At 39.9% G+C, this 19174-nt stretch overlaps 1 protein-coding gene across 4 annotated transcripts; it reads right to left on the reverse strand.

Annotated features, from left to right (window-relative positions):
* Positions 1–142: 142 nt before the first annotated feature.
* On the reverse strand, positions 143–18784 carry hfm1 (helicase for meiosis 1). Of its 4 annotated transcripts, none has more exons than XM_051952832.1 (39): positions 18542–18778; positions 17735–17886; positions 17529–17644; positions 16854–17166; positions 15956–16293; positions 15502–15543; positions 15306–15376; positions 15033–15165; positions 14568–14719; positions 13387–13542; positions 13091–13291; positions 12869–12957; positions 12689–12732; positions 11925–12026; positions 11195–11340; positions 10963–11057; positions 10683–10816; positions 10544–10591; positions 10341–10421; positions 10088–10179; positions 9687–9793; positions 9517–9564; positions 9285–9382; positions 9071–9205; positions 8838–8923; positions 8232–8315; positions 6690–6847; positions 6425–6528; positions 5863–6048; positions 5667–5732; positions 5414–5538; positions 4427–4509; positions 4189–4301; positions 3993–4076; positions 3044–3337; positions 2097–2172; positions 1945–1996; positions 551–693; positions 143–403 (listed from the first exon to the last, which is right to left on the reverse strand). In XM_051952832.1, exons 2-39 carry the CDS (start codon positions 17803–17805, stop codon positions 358–360), a joined length of 4512 nt encoding a protein of 1503 aa, XP_051808792.1. In that variant the 5' UTR covers positions 17806–17886; positions 18542–18778; the 3' UTR covers positions 143–357. The 4 variants fall into 4 exon arrangements, with proteins under 4 accessions (XP_051808792.1, XP_051808793.1, XP_051808794.1 ...); XM_051952833.1 differs by having other exon boundaries at positions 17735–17767; positions 18542–18772; XM_051952834.1 differs by lacking the exon at positions 3993–4076 and having other exon boundaries at positions 18542–18784.
* Between the last annotated feature and the right edge of the window lie 390 nt (positions 18785–19174).

The following is a 19174-nucleotide window of genomic DNA, read 5'->3' on the forward strand; positions in this document are numbered from 1 at the left end:
AAATAGAAAGAGTATACCTACCTCAGATTTTACTTCAGTATAGTAGTTAAGTAAATGTATTTTCAAGCATTAATCCAAAAGCTGCTTGTAATTTATCTACAAGTCAGTTTATATGTTGAGAAGTTACTCCTCCAGACGGCACTGAACCAGCCAATGAACACAGACTTTATTAAATCAATAAATACACCAATAAAATTACATTTGGAACAATTACAACTAACATAACTTGTTTCATTTACAACATAAATAAATGAGAACAGGAATTTGCAACAGTCTAAAATGCAATGTAAATCTCAAAAGTGACAGTGAAAGACAGCATAAAGAAAGCCGTATCCTGCCAGAATGCCAGAAATATTTCTAAAATATGCCATCAAATATGCCAAGGAATGCTTCCTCTTCTTTGCTGTTGGAGCAGAATTAATGGTGAGTGAAAAAAGAGGGAAATGGTGTCCATCATTCATGTTACAAAGTACACTCGTTTTCATCATTTTCTTAAAAAAACATTGCAAAAAGTCAAAATAAAAGCATTTTTTTAAAAACTTTCCACTACCTTCTGTTGACAGATGAGCTCGCACTGACTGGGATTCTCGTGGAGAAAAAATCCAGCCTTTTATTCACTAGGGTCTCATGAGGCATTTTCGGGGGATTTTCTGGTATTTTTGCTGTGATCTCCTCGTTGAAAATGTTTGGTCTCTGCACAAAGAGGAAGAGAGACAAGCATTACATATTGTATGAAGCTCAACGGCTGACAGTACACCGATTAGGATTTCAGAAAGGTTAAGCTGTGAACAGACACCTTTGATGCAGCTTAACCTTGGAGTCAGAAACTTTTGCTGTTGTTGGAGAGATTTACCTAAAGACCTATTACAAAGTTTACTGTAGTCTGGTGTTTATTAGTATTCTGGTATTCAGTGGGGTTACTAACACAGAGCATGAGTCTGTGAAGGAAAGCCGACCCAGAACATTTATAGAGTCAAACATTTTGTACAGTCAGACAGACAGTTGGGAGGGGACAGTATGTAAATACAGAGAAGAATAGTGGTCAGTTTGCATATAGTTGCTTATCAATGACAAAGGCGATAGAATAAATAGTGACACTACGAGGGGGTTTCTGTAGCAAAAGGATTCATGTCCTATAAATAAACTAACAGAATATTCCTGTCCATGGTGTGAAAATCCCATCAGCTAGAAGAAAATGCATTTTACTTGCTACTTTGTTTTCTAAGTTTAGATGAATCCATACAGTTGTGGAATACAGAGGTTAAACATGTCTGTACAGTATATAAGCTGAGCTTTGGAATTTATTTTTTTCAACTCTTTCAAAACTGTTAAAAACAAACAGAAAAAACTCTATTTTAAATGTCAGGTGGAAAAATACAGCAAAACAGTGCAGCTTTTCACACCCCTAACCATATGTGAAGGTGCCATTAGAAGTGGATGAAAGTGTCCTCGACTAACAGGGGATGCTTTTAATCAGCATTGTGCTTCAGTATAAAGATAGACTGAAAACAGAAATTATGCCCCTGGTGCGGAGATAGGTGTATGCTTTTCTTGAGTAGTGAATTAAGTTCGCTAATACGTCGACTGTTTAGACTTTATGAAGAATTTCAAACACAGTGAGAGTTGATTTCAGTGATAAGGAGTGACTGTTAAGATTGGGGTAATATGATAAATATCACTTAAAGGCTGTGGATCAGAGAACTTAAGTGAGGCATGTCTGAACACCTCGACTGTTACAAGGTCCCACGAGATTAGCATAGTTTTTGCATTACTGGATCATGACACTAGGTGTCTCAAGGTCAAAGTAAGAGATTTTAAATTTTAAATTTAGCCACAAACTCTGCACACTCTCAAGAACATTTACACATGCATTCATCCGCATTTGCACACCTTTTTCTTCCAGTCAAGTGTGATTCTTTTCTGTGGTGTGAATGTTTGACTTACTGGTGAAGGTTCCAGCGTCCTGATGTCAGAATTCACAGTTGTTGAAGTCAATCTAAAACAAAAACATACAACAAATGCTGTTACCTTCGTGGGCAGCTGTATTTTCTGTGATTTGAACTGAGGGTAATATGTGCATAATTTTCTGGCCTTACCTAAGTGGTGTAGTGCTGATACAGGGTTTGGCTTGTGAGCGACCAAGAAACATTGGCGCTGATGGAGAAGCATAGCCTGCACATAAAAAACATACAGTCATGGAAAAAATGTTAGACCACCCTTGTTTTCTTCAATTTCCTGTTCATTTTAATGACTGGTACCACTAAAGGTACATTACCTGAAGAATACAATGAACATGGCAAAAAATGCAGCTGATTATATAATACTTTGTCCTATTTGATGTACTATCTTATGGGTCTATAAGAGGCCATTTCATGTCATGAGCAGCACTGCACATGCAAAGGCCTAGAGTGGTTTCCTGCTGACATTCAAGCTATAGCACAACTCAGAAGTTGTCAGCTCTCACATAATGTCATAACAAAAGATGTGGGGGTGAAACAGTGATGATCTGGGGTTGTTTCAGTTTGAGTGGAACAGGAAATGAACCGGGTCATGTACAGGGCTACTCTTGAAAAGAGTCTTCTTCCATTAGCTGGAAAACTCTTTCTTCCTCCAATGACTGGATTTTCTAACCAAACAATGCCCCTTGCCACACGGCTAGATCAGTTAAAGCCTGGATGGAGAACCAGAACACTGGAACCATGCCTTGTCCTGCTCAATCACCAGATCTAAATCCAATCGAAAACCTGTGGAAATCATCAAACGCAAAATGGAGAATCACAAGCCCAAAAACAAAACGAATTTATCTGAATTTGTGCAACAGGAATGGACTGCTATGACAGCAGAACAATGTCTGAAGCTGGTGGAGAGCATGCCAAGAGGCATGGCTGCGGTCATCAAAAACAATGGTTATGGAATCAAGTACTAACTCCTGTGTGTATTATGTGACTAAAACAGACAGAAAAGAAAACATGGAATGTCTAAAAGCTGTTTTTGGTAGTACAATGCCATAGCTATTGACGTAAGAACTCCAGCTTCACTCTACCTGCAGTGTTGTACTCCACACTCTGCTGGACCTGAGGTCTGGAATTAGTCACACAAGAGGCCAATGAGGTCTCGCTGGCATGCACCAAGTTCTCGTCGTCAAAGTCTCCCCAGTCGTCCCATTCGTTTCCAAGGTCAAAGGTGACAGCTGGCATTTGGTACGATGAAGCTTGTTCCTCCGACACAGTGGTGGACCTCTGTGAGCAAGCTGAGCTGGTGGTATTGATCTGGTTTAGATGTTGTTTAGCGTTCTGACTCCCACCTCTTGTTTCTGGAATCATCCACACCGAAGAACCTGAAGACAAATGCATTTAAAAAAAGATGAGCACACCATCAAATAATACTGCACTGTCTGCTTGGTACAGATACCAACTTATTTTTATAGATGGATAAATTTGTCATCTTACTCCTAAAATCACAAATACACCAAACCAAATGGTTAACAGATTTGCTGTCCTACCTTCAAGGCTGAGTAATATAAACTTTCTGAGACTAGTCTGCGATAAGTAATCCGTCAACATTAAAACAGTTCATCACCTTTCCTGTTTGTGTCAGATGCATGTTGTTTTGCTCTATTGTGGATGCTCTAACCCCAAAATTAAATGTTTTCAGCCAAAGAACAAGCTTTTTTTAACATAACACATAAAGATTATCTTCCATCCACAAAATCCACAGTGTGTGTTTGCTGGTTATTTATATCCTGGCTTTGTTTCTCTGAAATCCCAGCTTATAAAACCACTGCATTGGCCTGTACATGTAAATCCCAGCAAGATATACTAGTAGTTCACACGCATCAGTTGAAAACCATAGCTAGGACATCAAACCCTTAATGAATGTCAACTGTAGGAGTATAATTAAATGAGTTTTGTGGTTTGTAAGCTAAAGCATGCAAACCACCAGGATGGTCTGTGTGCTGATTAGTCTAACTGAAACCATTTAGTTTGAAGTACTTTGATAGTGAGCACTGAATGAAACAGCAGTTTGGATATCCTCTCCCACTATATTGTGCATTTCGTCTACATAGTCGTCATCACCTCAAAAAGACAGAGAGAGAGAAGCTAATGATGACAGACAGCAGAATATGACATGAATAAAAAGAGACTGAATGTGTGGAATAGAGTCACCTTCTTCATGCTACTTGCTCACCTCTGTCAAGGTCGTCCAGACAAATTACGTCTGGCAGTTCAGCACAGTTTTCATCTTTCATGTCAGTCGCAGCGTGAGGTCTTGGCGAGGCTTTATAGTGACTTCCTCCATACCTTCAGATCAGGATATGAGCAGGATATGAATATTTCTGATAGGAGCAGTTGTTCAGAACTCTATTCTGAAGACTGCACTTAAGAGTCAGATGAAAATCTAAAACGTCAGCATAAACTGTGAATACCAGGAAACAGGAGGAAGCATCTGTTTGGGTTTGTAAGCAAACTCCTGCAGGCTGACGGACGTGGGCTCCTCGCTCATTTTCATCTGAGGAAATAAAGACTGACACTTAATGTGCAGAGGATATGTTTCTTAGTCACAAAGATTAAATTTGTCATACACATTTGGTACAGTAGTATGTGTGTAAACAAGGCACATGCAGCTTGGATATTTGTATGTATAGTATTTACTGCATCTTGAATATTATATAGAATGAGCTTAAAAGTGTACATACTGTATTTAATTTGCATCTTTTACAAGTATAAAAATATTACTCTAAATATTTAGTATATATAGCCTTTTTTAAGTGCAAGGTATATTCAATAAGTCAAGCACAAACTTAAGACATTTTCTGGATCTAAACATGTATGATATTTATCTAATATGTTATTAGTTATTTGGTGTATGTCTTATTTTTCCAGCCTTTATATCACTGACATTTCTTTCAGTCTTAGTTCAACCATTGCTGACTTGAAAGTGACTCATCAGCTTCTGCAGATTTAATATGAAGCGTTTTTGGAGAAAAAAAATCTTTCATACATCCCCTTTGCATAATATTCATCTGTGCTGTCGGGGTTTTTCCTGTCTGGTGGAGGACTACAAACAGCATGCATACAGTAAAAGCAATGAGAGTGTGTGTCCTTATTTCAAATAAATCTGTGCATTGTGCAGTTATTTCTGACCATTTCATAAACAAAAATGCCTGTTCTGCTTGAGTCAGTGAACCACAATTAACACAGAACTGAAACAAAAACTGAACTTCATTTGTATTCTCTTGTCGTGGTTTTGGTGATTTTCCTTCAGTGCTGGATTAAAGTTCTTAGAAGGTGTCATCAACTATTGTTCTATGCTGGGATAACTCTGGCATCTGCCTGATTATATATATAAGGCAACTTCAGGAATACTGAAAAAAATACAGGCTTAAAAAAATCCCAGCTGTTTTCTTGCTCACCTTGAGTCGTTTCACAGGCGTCTGCATTAGAGTGTCAGATCTGATCCTCAGGTCTTGCAAATAGGAGGAGAAACTGGACTCCTGTATTGCTGACCTCTTCTTTGCCACAGTTACTCCGACTTTACCTTTGGAGGAGAATCATAAATACTCTTACGAACTGGACTGGAAGGATTGTATTCCTAAGAGGCACACAGGTAAACACAGAAATGTATAAATGACAAATGCACAGTGAAAGATGTGTTACTATGCTTACAACAGTCGTGCCCACAGAGACTCTTATTCTTGCAGAAGTGGTTGCACTGTCTCTTACTGCCTGAATCTGATTGCAAGGAAAAGAAAAAACACACGTCAAACAAAAATCTGCTGTTGAAGAAATACTATATACATACAAACAATTTCATATTTAGGCATCAACAAAATCATCCACTGCAGAGCTACTACGTGTTAACCTTGGTCTTTAGCATATGTGGTGTTTTCCTTCTGAGCTGCAGCCTGATTTGTAGATGGTGGTTTCAGCTCAGGCTGCTGTGGTCTCTGTCCAGCAAGAATGTGTGTTTGATTGTATGGATTTTCCCTCCCAAACATCCTGGCTGCAGAGTAGTGCACAGTAAACTTCTGCTGGATGTCCAGGCCCACTATAGAAGAGACAAAGGCAAAAATGCTCAGTAAATGTAGTTCTTCAGTAGAACATCTACACAGTTCTGTACAAGAGTCCACAGAATAGATGTGCACAGTGTAACCACTTTATCAATTCTACTTGATGGGTTAGATTTGATCAATTTTAATGTCAGCACAGCAAAAAAGACAATCTCCTTTTTTAAAATTCTCCAAGTATTAGAATATTTAGCTTTAGAAAAATAGAACAACTGAATATTTGCATCATTTAGAGTGGCACACTAGAACTTGTTTTTCAGTTTTATACATGTAACAAAGCAGTGTTTTAAAACAAAACAACATAGAAGCCATGGATGCATTTCTGTGTTACACTGTAAAGGTATTTCCATTATTTACCATACTCTGAGCTGATCAGATTGACACTGAGCTCCTCTCCTCTAGAGGCTTTTGCCACATCAATCTTCTTCGACCAGCTACCAGACTTCAGCAGCACGAGGTCCCTAGAAGACAAACAACAGGATGCTGACTGAAAATCAATGTCGTAAAAAGAATTCTGTCTTCTTTTACACAATAGTAAAAGAAAGTCTGTGTTCTGATTTTAAGTGAAAATAAAAAACAATGCAAAATTTTTGTGAGCCTATGACAATTTTGCTTTCCTCACGTGAGTTTCTGTAAAAAGACGACAGTGTTGTCAGAGTCTCCGATGATCAGAGAGACATAGTGGTGGTTTCGAGCTGTTCTCTTTGACAGAAGCTGCGCTCGGTTTTTCAGGTTCACCTTCACTACAATCTCTGCTCTGGCACCGCTGTAACGTGGCAGCTACAAAACACAACAGAGAGAGAAACATGATTCAGATTAACTGAGCTTTACTTCCCCATATATGTAGAAAAAAGCACTTAAACTGTTCAATTAGAGGAAAGCAGATGAAATTTTACAATACTTTTCAAATGACACAGATAAAAATGACAATCAATGTAAAGATTGGGTCTCCAATGTGCTCACAGACATCAGTATATAAACTAAGATCAGGCTTCCAGCAACTCAAAGATAAATTCAGCTTTCAGATTCAAGGACAATTTAGATATAAATAGAGGTGATATTGACTATAAAATAAATAAGTAATGTAGGAAATCTGCCCTTCAGATCCTTATAGAGGCTCATGTACATGAACCTTACAAAAAAGCTGCTTCAAAACTACTGCATTCTTCTGCAACTTACAAAAAACGCATTTAATGTTAAAACAAAATGGAAGACAGACAGTAAAAGACAGCTCTTCAGAGAGAGTTTAGCTGTAAGAATGCTATTTGTTTTTTCGGTTCACCTCATAGTCACATTTACATCAGACTGACAATTGGAGCTCTTGTGGAAACACAAATTGTCAAGAGCCAAAGGCTTTGTGGAAATGTGTATCTGGAACACACTCATTGTCTATGTTTTTAAACACCTGAGCAATCTTTATTCTAATTTTGTGTTTCTTGTTTATTCTTCCACTAATATAGCCTAGCCGCGCTAGACCCAGGTCTGAAGACGCAAGGGTCTAGGAACTCTCGACAGGGAGGGAGGCGGGCTAAAAGTTGTCTTTCAGATCACTCTGCAGCAATTGGGTAGGTATACAACCAATCAGCGCAACGAATAGGCTGACGTAGCTCCTAGAGCGCCGGAAATCAGAGGATGCGGGAGTTCGGTGAAGCCTTATTTATCTTTCTTATCCTATCCTTTGTTTATCTTTCAAGTCGAATTTTAGCTTCAAATCTTTAAGGGCTGTGGCCAAAGCCGAGTCGAAAGATAACTGTTTATTGTGTGCAGCCATCTTCTTGTCTATCCTTGTTTCTATGGTTGTTTCCGGTTGTTTCTGTCAGAATCGTCGCGCCTCTGTCGTCACTTAGTTACGCCCGCCTTCTGACTCTACACTTCATGGTGAATCGTCGGCCAGTTTTAGGAGCATCCAACCTCGAGGCTTACCGAGGGTAACTAGACCCACCCTGGCAGAGAATTAAATTCGTTGCCGTGGGTTGTCTCGCGCGGCTAGGCTACCACTAATAGGTAATGGAAAGAGAATTACATTTTTTTTTTAAATCACAGAGATATCTACTTGAGTTAAACATCAAATATTATCTTAGGAGTCTGACCAACATAAACTAAAAATATATGTGACACGTACAAACTGCTGGTCTTTTTCATATTACAGCTTTGTGCCATTTACCTGCTCCAGAGTAACTTCATACTTCGGGAGATGAATGACAGATTCTCTGATTTGGTTTCCAAAGGGTGGATGCCTGTTGAGAATCTGTTTGAGGAGAAACAGTGAGCAAACATAACATTAAAATGCTTTATACAGTTATTTTTTCATCTTGTATGCAGGTAGAACTGAAGTTATCAGCGCAGAAATTTTTAAAAAGTGCTTAGCTTATTATCAACTAAGTGATTTTGAATCAGCAGAATCAACAATCGGCAAACAGTTTTTTGAAATATGGGATGACGCAAAAAAAAATCATCTAGCATTTTTGAAAATTTTACAACTACCTTACAGTGTTAAGGAAGTAGTGCCATAGTGCAGAGGTAAAAATAGCTCTTAGCAGAGGTTTAGTGTGGTGAAACTTCCTCCTGAGCCATCAAAAGGTTGAAATCACAAGCACATTTGTTATAGAAGGTAACTATTTGACAACATGTAATAACACATGAGTAAAACCCATGTCTGCCACCAGCCCTCACTACACTAGCATCAAAGCCTGGTGTCTACATTACCACTAAACAGCCCACTGAGTGGTTAAATCAAACACGCTGGCCTATCAAAGAGAGACAGACTGACCAGCTCAAGCTCTCTGCCGTTGGTTTCCTCTATTTTGCTGAAAGTGGTCAGTCCGCTGTTCACCATGGCAGTAGACAGGAACTGGCCTGAGACACAGCACGTTATTATTAAATGATTAGCTGAATATGCATCCAACAGGAAAAATATCTGGCTAATTAATTATCACATTTAACTGGAAATATGCAAGAATGAGTCTTGTATAGTATGCAGTTTGAACACAGTAATGCATCCACCTATCTTGTCCAGCTGTTTGGAAACATAGGGCGAGTTTTCCCAAAGCTTGGCTCTAAAGCACTTAGCCAAGATCAGCGAGCTCAGCACAGCAGAGAAACCTGTCTTGGATCGCTGAGTCAGAAACTCTGAAAGGCCTGATTGAGATCAAAACATGATCAAAGTGTAAAAAATGTAGACACAGAGCACTTTGACATTTCTGATTTCCCAACGTACATCTGCTGATGCGCATCCCGTTCCTGAAGATCTTTGCTGTGTCCTGTGTAAGTCCAAACTCTTGAATTGAGATGGAACCCAGCTGAGCTTGAATCAAGCTACAAGGCAATGAACACACATCACGTACAGTCCATAATACAGTGCATGGCAAAAATGGAAATCCCAGAGTAAAATTCACACACTACTCAAATACAGTTCCGCCACATCAAATACACTGAATGACTAAACCTACCAGTTTACTTTCATCTCACTGGTTTTGATCTTTCCTTCAATGGGAAATCTGTAAAAAATACATTCAATGGCTTGTGTATATCTTCGCTACGATACATTTTCAATTCAAAAGAAAAGAACAGAGTTTCTGATGGGACAAATGCGGTTCTCAATGGTGTTGAGGTGCTGGACCTGATGGTGACTCTATTCTTGTCCCTGTTCAAAGTGTTCAAGGGCCTCCTCTCATTCACTCTCAGCTGAATGTCGCTGAACTCTCTGCTCCTTGACACCAGCTCGATCTATACACACAGTGCAAACACTTTGGATTTGAAAACTCGTTTCTTTTCAGTGCTTTACATGTAGGTTCCTAATTGTTATATATTTTCTTTTGCAAGGATCCAGCTGATTCCACCTGACTTTAGTCTGTTTGACAGAGCGACACAGAGGAAGAATCTCAGGCCAGACATAACTGCAAAATGTCAAAGATGAAACTGCAAAGGTCAAGACTCGCTTCCAGCGTAAGAACACAGAATGTTGATATACACAACCAGTCAAAGGTTCGGACACACTTTCTCATTCAAATGAAAGCCTACCAGATCAGAAAGATTCTCAGTGCCCGTCACTTTACTGAACTGTTTCATGGTGTCAAAGGCAACACAGTATCTTGCCATCAGCCTGCCAGCCTCTGTGAAGAGCAAAAACAAACAGCTTAATAGTTGAATGTTTTGAGCGTTAAGCCTACTTTAGAAAGAGCCATTTACTGTAGCTGTCAATTGTGGAAACTTCATCCATGTTACCGCAAATGTAAAACTCTCAACAATTAAAACCACCTGTTTGAACCTCTACCTGTTGGTTTGATGTTGATGTCCTCATCCATATCGATCAGACCAATGGAGGACAGAGAGTTGAGGTTCTTTAGACACAGTTCTAAACAGGACAGAATAAACAACAGAAGCAAAAGTAGAATAGCATCATCTGTGTGCATAATTATTACAGTAAGTAAGTACACAGCTAGGTAGAGTAGCATAAATAAATATTTTAATGCCCACCTTGCAATTTTCCTTCAATACCATATCTGTCTAAATTTGGAGAGAAACCTGAAACAAAATTAAAATAAAGTGACTATCTAACAGTGGTATAGAAGGCAGCCACTAATTCTGACAGATTATTTCTGTTCTGGACTCTGACCGTAGTGTGTGGGGTTCTTCAGGGCTCTGATGTAGAGGAACGTGGAACGGATCCAGTCCAGAGCCATGTTGACATCACTGATGGTTTGGAGAACAATCTCAGCATTCAGGTGCTCCACCAGGTGACTGTGTAAGCTGGATAAAAGACGTCTACAGTTACCTCATGTACCACTGTGAGATGCCTCTCTCCTGGATGTATTTGCATGTGAGAAAGGGAGAAACTGGAAGACCACAATTACAGAGGTGAAATAACAACAGAACACAGCTGCCATCTATAATACCTGCTCTCAATGATTTCTGCCCCGTTCATGAGTTGCATGTACTTGTTTCGGGTTTGAATCTTGGTCATGATCACTGCAGTGGCTGAAGAATCAAACTACAGGAGGAAACGATCAAAGGCAGTGACATCAATTTGTATGTTGCAAAGTCTAAATTTTTACAATCACGCATCTTTGCACTGTTGCAAAACAATGAACACAGATGTGCCTTTTTGTGTTACAATTTTGTTGGTACCTGTGGTCTTCCAGCCCGGCCTATCATCTGTAGCAGGTCCGCTTCGCTGTATTCCTCACAGGAGCCTGAGACATACTGCATGGTGGACTTGATCACCACCAGGTGAGCTGGCAGGTTTACCCCCATGGCCAAAGTCCTGGTAGTGACTAGGAGAGTAGAAATCAGACCACAAACACAATTCAGCCCCTATAAAATACCATTTAAATCTGATTTTACACTTGATCAGTAAGTGGTAAATGTTTTGTTGGCCTTTCCTGATTACGGATACACCAATAAGTTGCTATACAATCAATATCAATAGATATCAGTTAATCCAGTGTTATCTTTATTGCTGACATGAAAATATTGTATCTTAAGATGAAGCTGTCAAATTAGAAGTTTCACAGTCTCTTTGCTACTTATGATGATAGTTAGTAAACTACTGCACATCAATACAAAACCTGCCAATACACACCATTTTAATGCATATGTTTTATAAATGTTGGTATACTATTATTACCATATATTTTGTAAATACTACATTTGTATTGATTGGATAATTTTTACACAATATTGTGGTTACAAATCTTGGATCTGGAATTGTGTCAAAACAATACAGATAAAATACTGTTGCAACCGGTGATACTCGTCTTTCCTGTTGTCTGCACTGTTGCAAGGAAAATGAAAGAGAGGATCATGCTGCACGCCTCTCTGGTCACATATTGTTTTACAATGCATATTTATGCCTTACAGAGGACGGGCAGGTCTCCCAGGGTGAAGGCCTCTTCTACCAGCTTCCTATCAGACACGTCAACTCCTGCATGGTGGTAACCAACCCCTAACATCATCAGATCTGGATGGAAAACACATCATAATGTTGTTATGCATCTGACAAACTAATCTGTGCTTTCTGATTACGTCTGGACCTAAATGGCTACAAGCCTATTTTGTTGAATCAAAGTTTGAAACAACTGTATACAAAGCAACAAAATAGTTGCTCTTACTATAAAACAAGCCTCATGTTTTTTTGCACAGCACCCAATAAAGTACACAACAACCAAGAATATTTAGACATTTGTACAGTATAACTTTATGTTACTGCTGAACATCTAATCCTGGACATTTATACACATACAGACACATTTTCTATAATGTTTTGAACCTGACTGCAGCCACAAGAGCAACACAGAAGCACTGATGCTGAATGGTACTGAGTAAAGTTCTTACATGCCAAACTCAGAACATCATTTCTTTGTGGGCCTCATTTTCTGCACAAGGGCACTGAATGTTGAAATAAACCACAAAGTTGTCTCACTGTACCTATAGCATTAAAGGGTAATCTAAGTGAAACTAAAGGGCAAATCCCAGTACTGAAGCTCCAAAGCGATAATCATAAAAAAGTAAGTGCCTATTCACATTTGACCACACAGTATAGTGTGTTTTAAACAATGAAACCCCTGTATATGTGTGATAATGAGTTTCAAGAGAGTTTTAAAGGTTGTCCAGAGGCCTTACCTCTCAGCTTGGTATCTAGAATAGAGTTTGCATACTTTATCAACCTGCAGAGTCAAACAGATCACCCATGTTCAGCAGAAAAAGTTTTAAACGAAATATGTGAAACTGAATGTACCAAAATATTTTGATATGAAGCTGCCTATGCATGAACTTGCCACTACTGATAAGGAAGCCTGATACCTTTGCTTGTGCTCAATGCTCATTATGAATCGAGCATCCTTGGCCAGAACTGCAGCCGATTGCTGGGCTCCTTTCCTTGTAGAGCAAAACTACAGGGAAACATAATAATCACATAATGAGGCAAGCTAATTCACAATTTACATCAATTCTTCATTTTCAAAAAGAAACCTAAAACATGCAAAAAAAACAAAACAAAACAGAAAACATACAGCATACTCTTACCACTAGGGCAGGCTTCTGGTCAGAGTAAGTCTGTATAATGTTTGCCATCTTGTAGTTGAGTGACAAGTCAAACTTGAATTCAGTTTGGTTTGGACTGCAGGGAAATCCAAGCACCACCTTCCTCAGCTTCACTGGACGGTGGCTCTCATCCATATCCAGATATGTGGCCTGGCCGCCCTCATTTGACAGCCAGTCTGCTATCTAACAACAGGCAGCCAGTTCAGGCTACTGATTTACAACACAGATAAGTGCAAACAGGTACAGGAGAAAGTGGTGACTGACTCTCAGGCACTTACATCTGATATATTTGGTATGGTGGCTGATGCAGCCACAAATCTCATAGAAAGGCCTGCCTCTGGATTCTGTGATGTCCTGTAGGTTTGTACTGCCTTCATTCTGCTCACCACCACTTCCAGTGTGGCCCCACGGGTCACATCTTTAACAACATGCACCTGGAGAAACAACATTTTTTATCTTACAGAAACAACTCAAAGTGGGCTGCACAGTGCCATAGTGGTTAGCACTTTCGCCTTGAAGCAAGAAGGTCCCGGCAAGTTCAAATCCCGGTCTGGGCCTGGGATCTTTCTGCATGGAGTTTGCATGTTCTCCCTGTGCATGCGTGGGTTTTCTCCGTGTACTCCGGCTTCCTCCCACAGTCCAAAAACATGCTGAGGTTAATTGATAACTCTAAATTGTCCGTAGGTGTGAATGTGAGTGTGATTGTTTGTCTGTATATGTAGCCCTGCGACAGACTGGCGACCTGTCCAGGGTGTCCCCTGCCTTCGCCCAAGTCAGCTGGGATAGGCTCCAGCACCCCCCTTGACCCTAGTGAGGATAAAGCGGTGTATAGAGAATGGATGGATGGAAACAACTCAAAGTGGGTATTGGTAAGCTGGTAAAATTAAGTTAACCAATCCTTTATCATCAAATATTATTACAAACACCAGTGAGTTAATCTCTAAAAGAAGCGTGCAGGTTTGTGTGCACTCTCATACACCACGTACAACGGGAACAAGATGTGCTATAATTTTTTAATGGCTAACCTCAAGTAAAATAAACTGCTGGGGGCAGAGGCTAATTATGTGTCATCACACAATGTGCCACAAGAAGACACACTGTACCCAATGCATCTTCCCGCTTAGTGTACATTCACCATTATACAGTCAGATTATGTGTACTATTAGCATTTAAAAATAGCTCCATGAGCAAAATATGTGGCAAACACACTGACCTCATCAATAAGGAAGAGCCTGACTAGCTGCAACAAACAGTTATCCTTCCATTTTCTTGTCATGCTGTCCCATTTTTCCTAGGGAAATACATATATATTACTTTATGGATGCATAATAATATATGCATATTGTAGTATGTATTAAAATAAGACTTTAGATTAGACTTTTTTACTGAACTGTATCTTTCCCTATCCCTAATTTTTTGCTGCACTTGTGTAATTGAGATGCTGCATAGTGGCACGCACAGGTGTGGTCAGAATGATGTGGGAGTCCTGAATCTCAAAGAAGTCATCAATCTCTGTGTCACCAGTCAGCTCCTTGCAGTTCAAACCCAGAGGACCAAACTTCTTCTTCCAGCTCTCAAAACACTGACTGCAGAGAGCTTTGATCGGGGCCACTGGTGAGAACAAACAATGAGTCTTTTTAGAACGTGTCTGTTTCTCAGAAATATCCAAAACCTATAATTGAATCAAAAATCACAACATGCTGGAAATTACATACATGAGCGAGTCTTAAGAAAAAAATGTTCAACGAACCAATGTGTAATTACAGTCAGGAGTGTCATATCAAAGCACCGTTTGCCCTTACTTGCCCTGACAATACGGAGCAGCTCAAGCTGTGAGTGAGCAAAATGATTTTAGGTCCAGTCTCTTCAGACTGGCTCTGTAGTGGTATTTAAGAGCTTATATCCAATAGTATTGTACACTCACTGTATACAGCTTTGATGTCTTTCCAGGGCTCTGGTGTCTCCATGAGCAGGCGAATAATTGCCAATTCAAACAGCACTGTTTTACCAGATCCAGTTGGAGCACATGCTACAAAGTTTTTACTTGTGTAAAGAACCTGTGAACAAACCAAAGACAGATGTGGAGACACTCCCAGACATGGTCTATTTTGACAGGTTGTGACAAGATGGTGAAAACTATTTGTTATTAATATTGCTCAGCATTGTGTCTTTAACGTTTATTTCTAAAAATGCTTACATCATCGAGAGCTTTGGACTGAACATAATTGAAAAAGGGGAACTCGTTGAAGACGGATCTGAACCTAACTGCTGTGAAGCATGTGTCAGGAAATCCAACCGCATCACATGAAATCACTTTCCGAGCATTCAAGCATATTCAAAAACCGTCTAACAATTTTAACTTGCGTTGATTCACACAACAGCAAAAAGGATACGGATTTCAGAAACCGGTCGCAAAACTCCAGACCCAGAAGACCCTAAAATGTGAACAATTCAAACAACATCACTTTAATTTTCTGCCACATTTAAATGCCACCTTCAATTTCATATGGAACTTTACAAAGTATAACGGGATTCTGTTGCTGCAGGACGCAATCTTGCTTGTTGGCTACAAGGAGTTAAAAGGGCCTCTATTATTACTGTCTACTTCTTCTACTGTTCACCACCTAGTGACCAGTATGTTTTATTACAACAGAACAGTCAACGGGGGAAGCTCACCTCATTTCACCTCATCACACCCAAACACATTGTGGCAGCTGCTGCCAGGGCTAGATGTGGGCATACTCATTAGCTGTAACACTTCAGAAGGTATAAGTGTAGCATTTGGTAAAGCAGTCTTAGAGAGCGAGCACAGCACCTGTCTCTGACTGTGTCAGTGTAGTGTAACACCTTGTATGTGGAGCGGCTGAGGCATCATGGGTGGAACGAAAGCTCTCTTTGTGCCCTTGTCCTGCATCTCTGCATGTGGCGCCTGCTGCGGGGGTTGGCCACTCGCTGCAGATGAGCCCAAAGGAGGGGGCGAGAGAGGGGGCTTGGAGGGGAAAGGAGGAGCTGCGTGGCCAACTGTCGCCTGTGGCTGCTGAAAAGGAGGAGGCACTGTCGTCATGGTAACCTGACTGAGAAAAGTTTGAAGTCTGGATGTTGTCTGGCTGTTGCTGCCACTGCCACTGAGGTCATCTGTGTTTGACGAGTCACCTCCACTGGTCAGCGCCTGAATCTTGAACAAGCTGTTGTGGGAGGGACGAGGGAAGAAAGAATGAAAGTGAAAGAGGGCATAAGGACAGAGGAAAGACTACTGTTGTTGCAGCAATGTTGTTGTTTATCGGAAGAGGGAAAGGCATTTAGACCCCTGAAAACAAGGCTAACAGAGAGGATGGTTTAACATCTTCTCATGTTCTTCTGTCCACCTCACACGATAGGGTGTGTATCATATATTGCAACATTTTGAGGGATTAAAGAGCAAGTAAATGCACATTACAAATCTAAAAAACAAAATTGTGTTTTTTATAGTAAATCACATTGATCCAGTTAAACTAAATGTGCTTAAATACTTCTCTGCATCTGCCTACAAGAACAAAAACACTTTGTTGACCTGCTTTTTACGGCCACATATGTCCACATGTCAACCATTTGCTGTTCGACACAGGCAGTTGTTACTGCTTTAAAGTGCAAATTTCATTCAAATTCAAAATATGTAATAGAGTGACAACATCTGAAACCAATGTGCACACATAAGTCTTCATTTAGCATTCATTTAGTGTTATTTTGACAAATAACTGACACTTGCCTTCTCCGTAGAGGTGGGTTTTTGGTGCAATCTAGAGACAAACAAGTGTGGACTCCTGCACGACCAGAGTCCTGTGGGGTTTCATCTCCACCTCTGCCACTCTGATAGCCACCCTGAGAGTAATCCCTGAACCCTTCACCTCCCCAAAGGCTGCCACATCTGATGGTGCTGCTGCTAGTACCACCTTCAGTCGCTTCAATATTTTTCTCGTCATTGTTAAAACTGTAACAGCGGTTGACTTTTGTTGGGAAAACCTTAAGGCCTGCAGATTCTTTATAAGGAGGGCGGAACTTCTTGGGTTTCTGTGAGAAACCTGTTGAGTAATATTGAAAAGAGAGAGAGAGAATTCAATCAAATGAAGTTGCCGGTAGACATAATTTGGTGCTTTTAATGAGTGTGACTCAAAATTAAGATTGCTTCACTGCTTCAATGAGATTAAAATATTTACAGCTTGAAATTCCACTCATAATGATGATTACGAGAATCTAGCATGAGACTCAAATCCTGGTTTGTTTACGCAAATCAAGGAAAATTAGGAAAGGTTTCAAGCCTATTGAAGCCATTGTGTCAGTGAGCCACAGAGTTAAATTTAGCAAGGCTTCAATAGGCCAGATACTGAGCAGTTTACTCAAGTCAAGTGAAAAGGAATTCACTCTAATCCAGAGCACAACATACTGTATAGGGTAGAGAGAGACTCTGCCTCCTCCTGCATATCCTGAGTGGCTGGAATATGAGTAAGAGATGGAGGTGCTTCCAGCCGCCATGGACTGGGCTCCTGGTGCAGTGGCTTTCTGTCAAACACAATCCAGAGCAAAATACATTAATTCAGCTGAGAGAGGACGACCAAAGCGTAATGGTGTGACGCATCTCTCTGTACTTACACTTTGTGAACAATTGGTTTTTCAAAAAATAAACTGTCCAGGGACAAGATGCAGTCGTTAGAGTTCAACATGTCAACAGATAGCGCAGGCAATCACATATCTGAATGTAAAGTCAATCAGTCATGTGGGCTCTTGATTACTGACATCCGGCTCTAAGAAAAAAACAAGTCAGAGATATTAACAGATGCAACCAATAAATACAGAAGCAATGTATTTTCAATATAGCTAAGCGGAAGAAATGTACGAGGAGGCTGAATGAAATGAAAAGCCTATAGCTGCGGCAGACAAAGAGTTTTGCTTGTGAGGATTGGCTTTGGTTTGTGGCAAAGACTAGGCAAAGGGTTTATCATCTTTTTTATTTTTCTCTCATAACCTCAAATCCAAAAATCAAGTATTTTTTTAATGATGTTCACCATAATTAAACGGTTCATGGATTCAGACTTTATGAAGTATTAAAAAAGTCCCCAACATAGTCTCCTAAAGCAACAAAAAAAAGCAGAGGATTGAGCTTTAATATAGTTTTCCATAATATTTCTGATTCTGCTTTAGCATTTAACATAAGAATGCACAAAAGAGTGAAAATGTAAGCCTCCCTGCTGAACCAAGCATTATTTAAAATGTTTTTTTTGCATTTTGAGTGTTTTATTGTAAATTATTAAATCATACTGCTGCTTTTATGAGCTTTGCTAGCATTAGCATAGCTAACAGCTAGCTAGTAACAGCAAAATATGAAGACATTTTGACGGTTAACTGATTAGCCAAGCGAAAAATTAGACATTTTCTAAGTAATTTTCATCGTATGCCTACCTGCAGTAATGGTTAAACTGCTCCCCATACATTGCAATTTAGTTTTAAAAGGCCAGAGTTTAACCCTTGACCTCTTTATGCCCGATATTCTGGTCAAGCAGCTCGAGACTGAACCTTCCTATGGAACCTCCCGTCAGTGCCAACTTTATTAACACATTTTCACTTTGACAGACAGTTCTGTGTCCTGCTGTAGCTAAACGCTGTCATCAGAAATGAACTAGGCAGGCAACAACAAATCTCACTGCGTGATTATTTTTGTACTTTGCAGCGTGTGTGTGTTAAATTAAGCGTGTTTCCTCTTTAAAACACGCGACAGGGAGAATAATTGAACCGGCTAATCACCGGCCACAAAGGCAACAAAGACCTATGAGAAGACAACCATGGGGGTACAGTGGTAACATCTCTCCTGTGCTGCTACACAATTCCTGTCTGTGCGTCAGTGACAACTTTAAATAGCAAAACCAAAGGTGTGCTTGATAAAACTGCCACCTAAATAGTAGCTGAACTTTCTGTTTATCTTATCAATTAAAACGGTGATTAACCGCCATCACCCTAAAAAAAAATCTGCTACCCAAAGAGATGGTCATTAACTCCGCTTCTATGCCTCCTATCTGGATTGAACCATTACAAATC

The sequence above is a fragment of the Acanthochromis polyacanthus genome, chromosome 9, assembly GCF_021347895.1.
Source record: "Acanthochromis polyacanthus isolate Apoly-LR-REF ecotype Palm Island chromosome 9, KAUST_Apoly_ChrSc, whole genome shotgun sequence".
Lineage (NCBI taxonomy): Eukaryota > Metazoa > Chordata > Actinopteri > Pomacentridae > Acanthochromis > Acanthochromis polyacanthus.

What these genes read in the sequence shown, in the direction of transcription:
- hfm1 (XM_051952832.1), bottom strand. Translation starts at nt 17,805, where the DNA reads ATGTTGAACTCTAACGACTGCATCTTGTCCCTGGACAGTTTATTTTTT. An exon ending in ACGGCAGAGAGCTTGAGCTG is followed by an intron (nt 8,316 to 8,837) that starts GTCAGTCTGTCT and finishes CTCCTCAAACAG; the next exon opens with ATTCTCAACAGGCATCCACC. An exon ending in TCTCTGTGGGCACGACTGTT is followed by an intron (nt 5,539 to 5,666) that starts GTAAGCATAGTA and finishes TCTCCTCCAAAG; the next exon opens with GTAAAGTCGGAGTAACTGTG.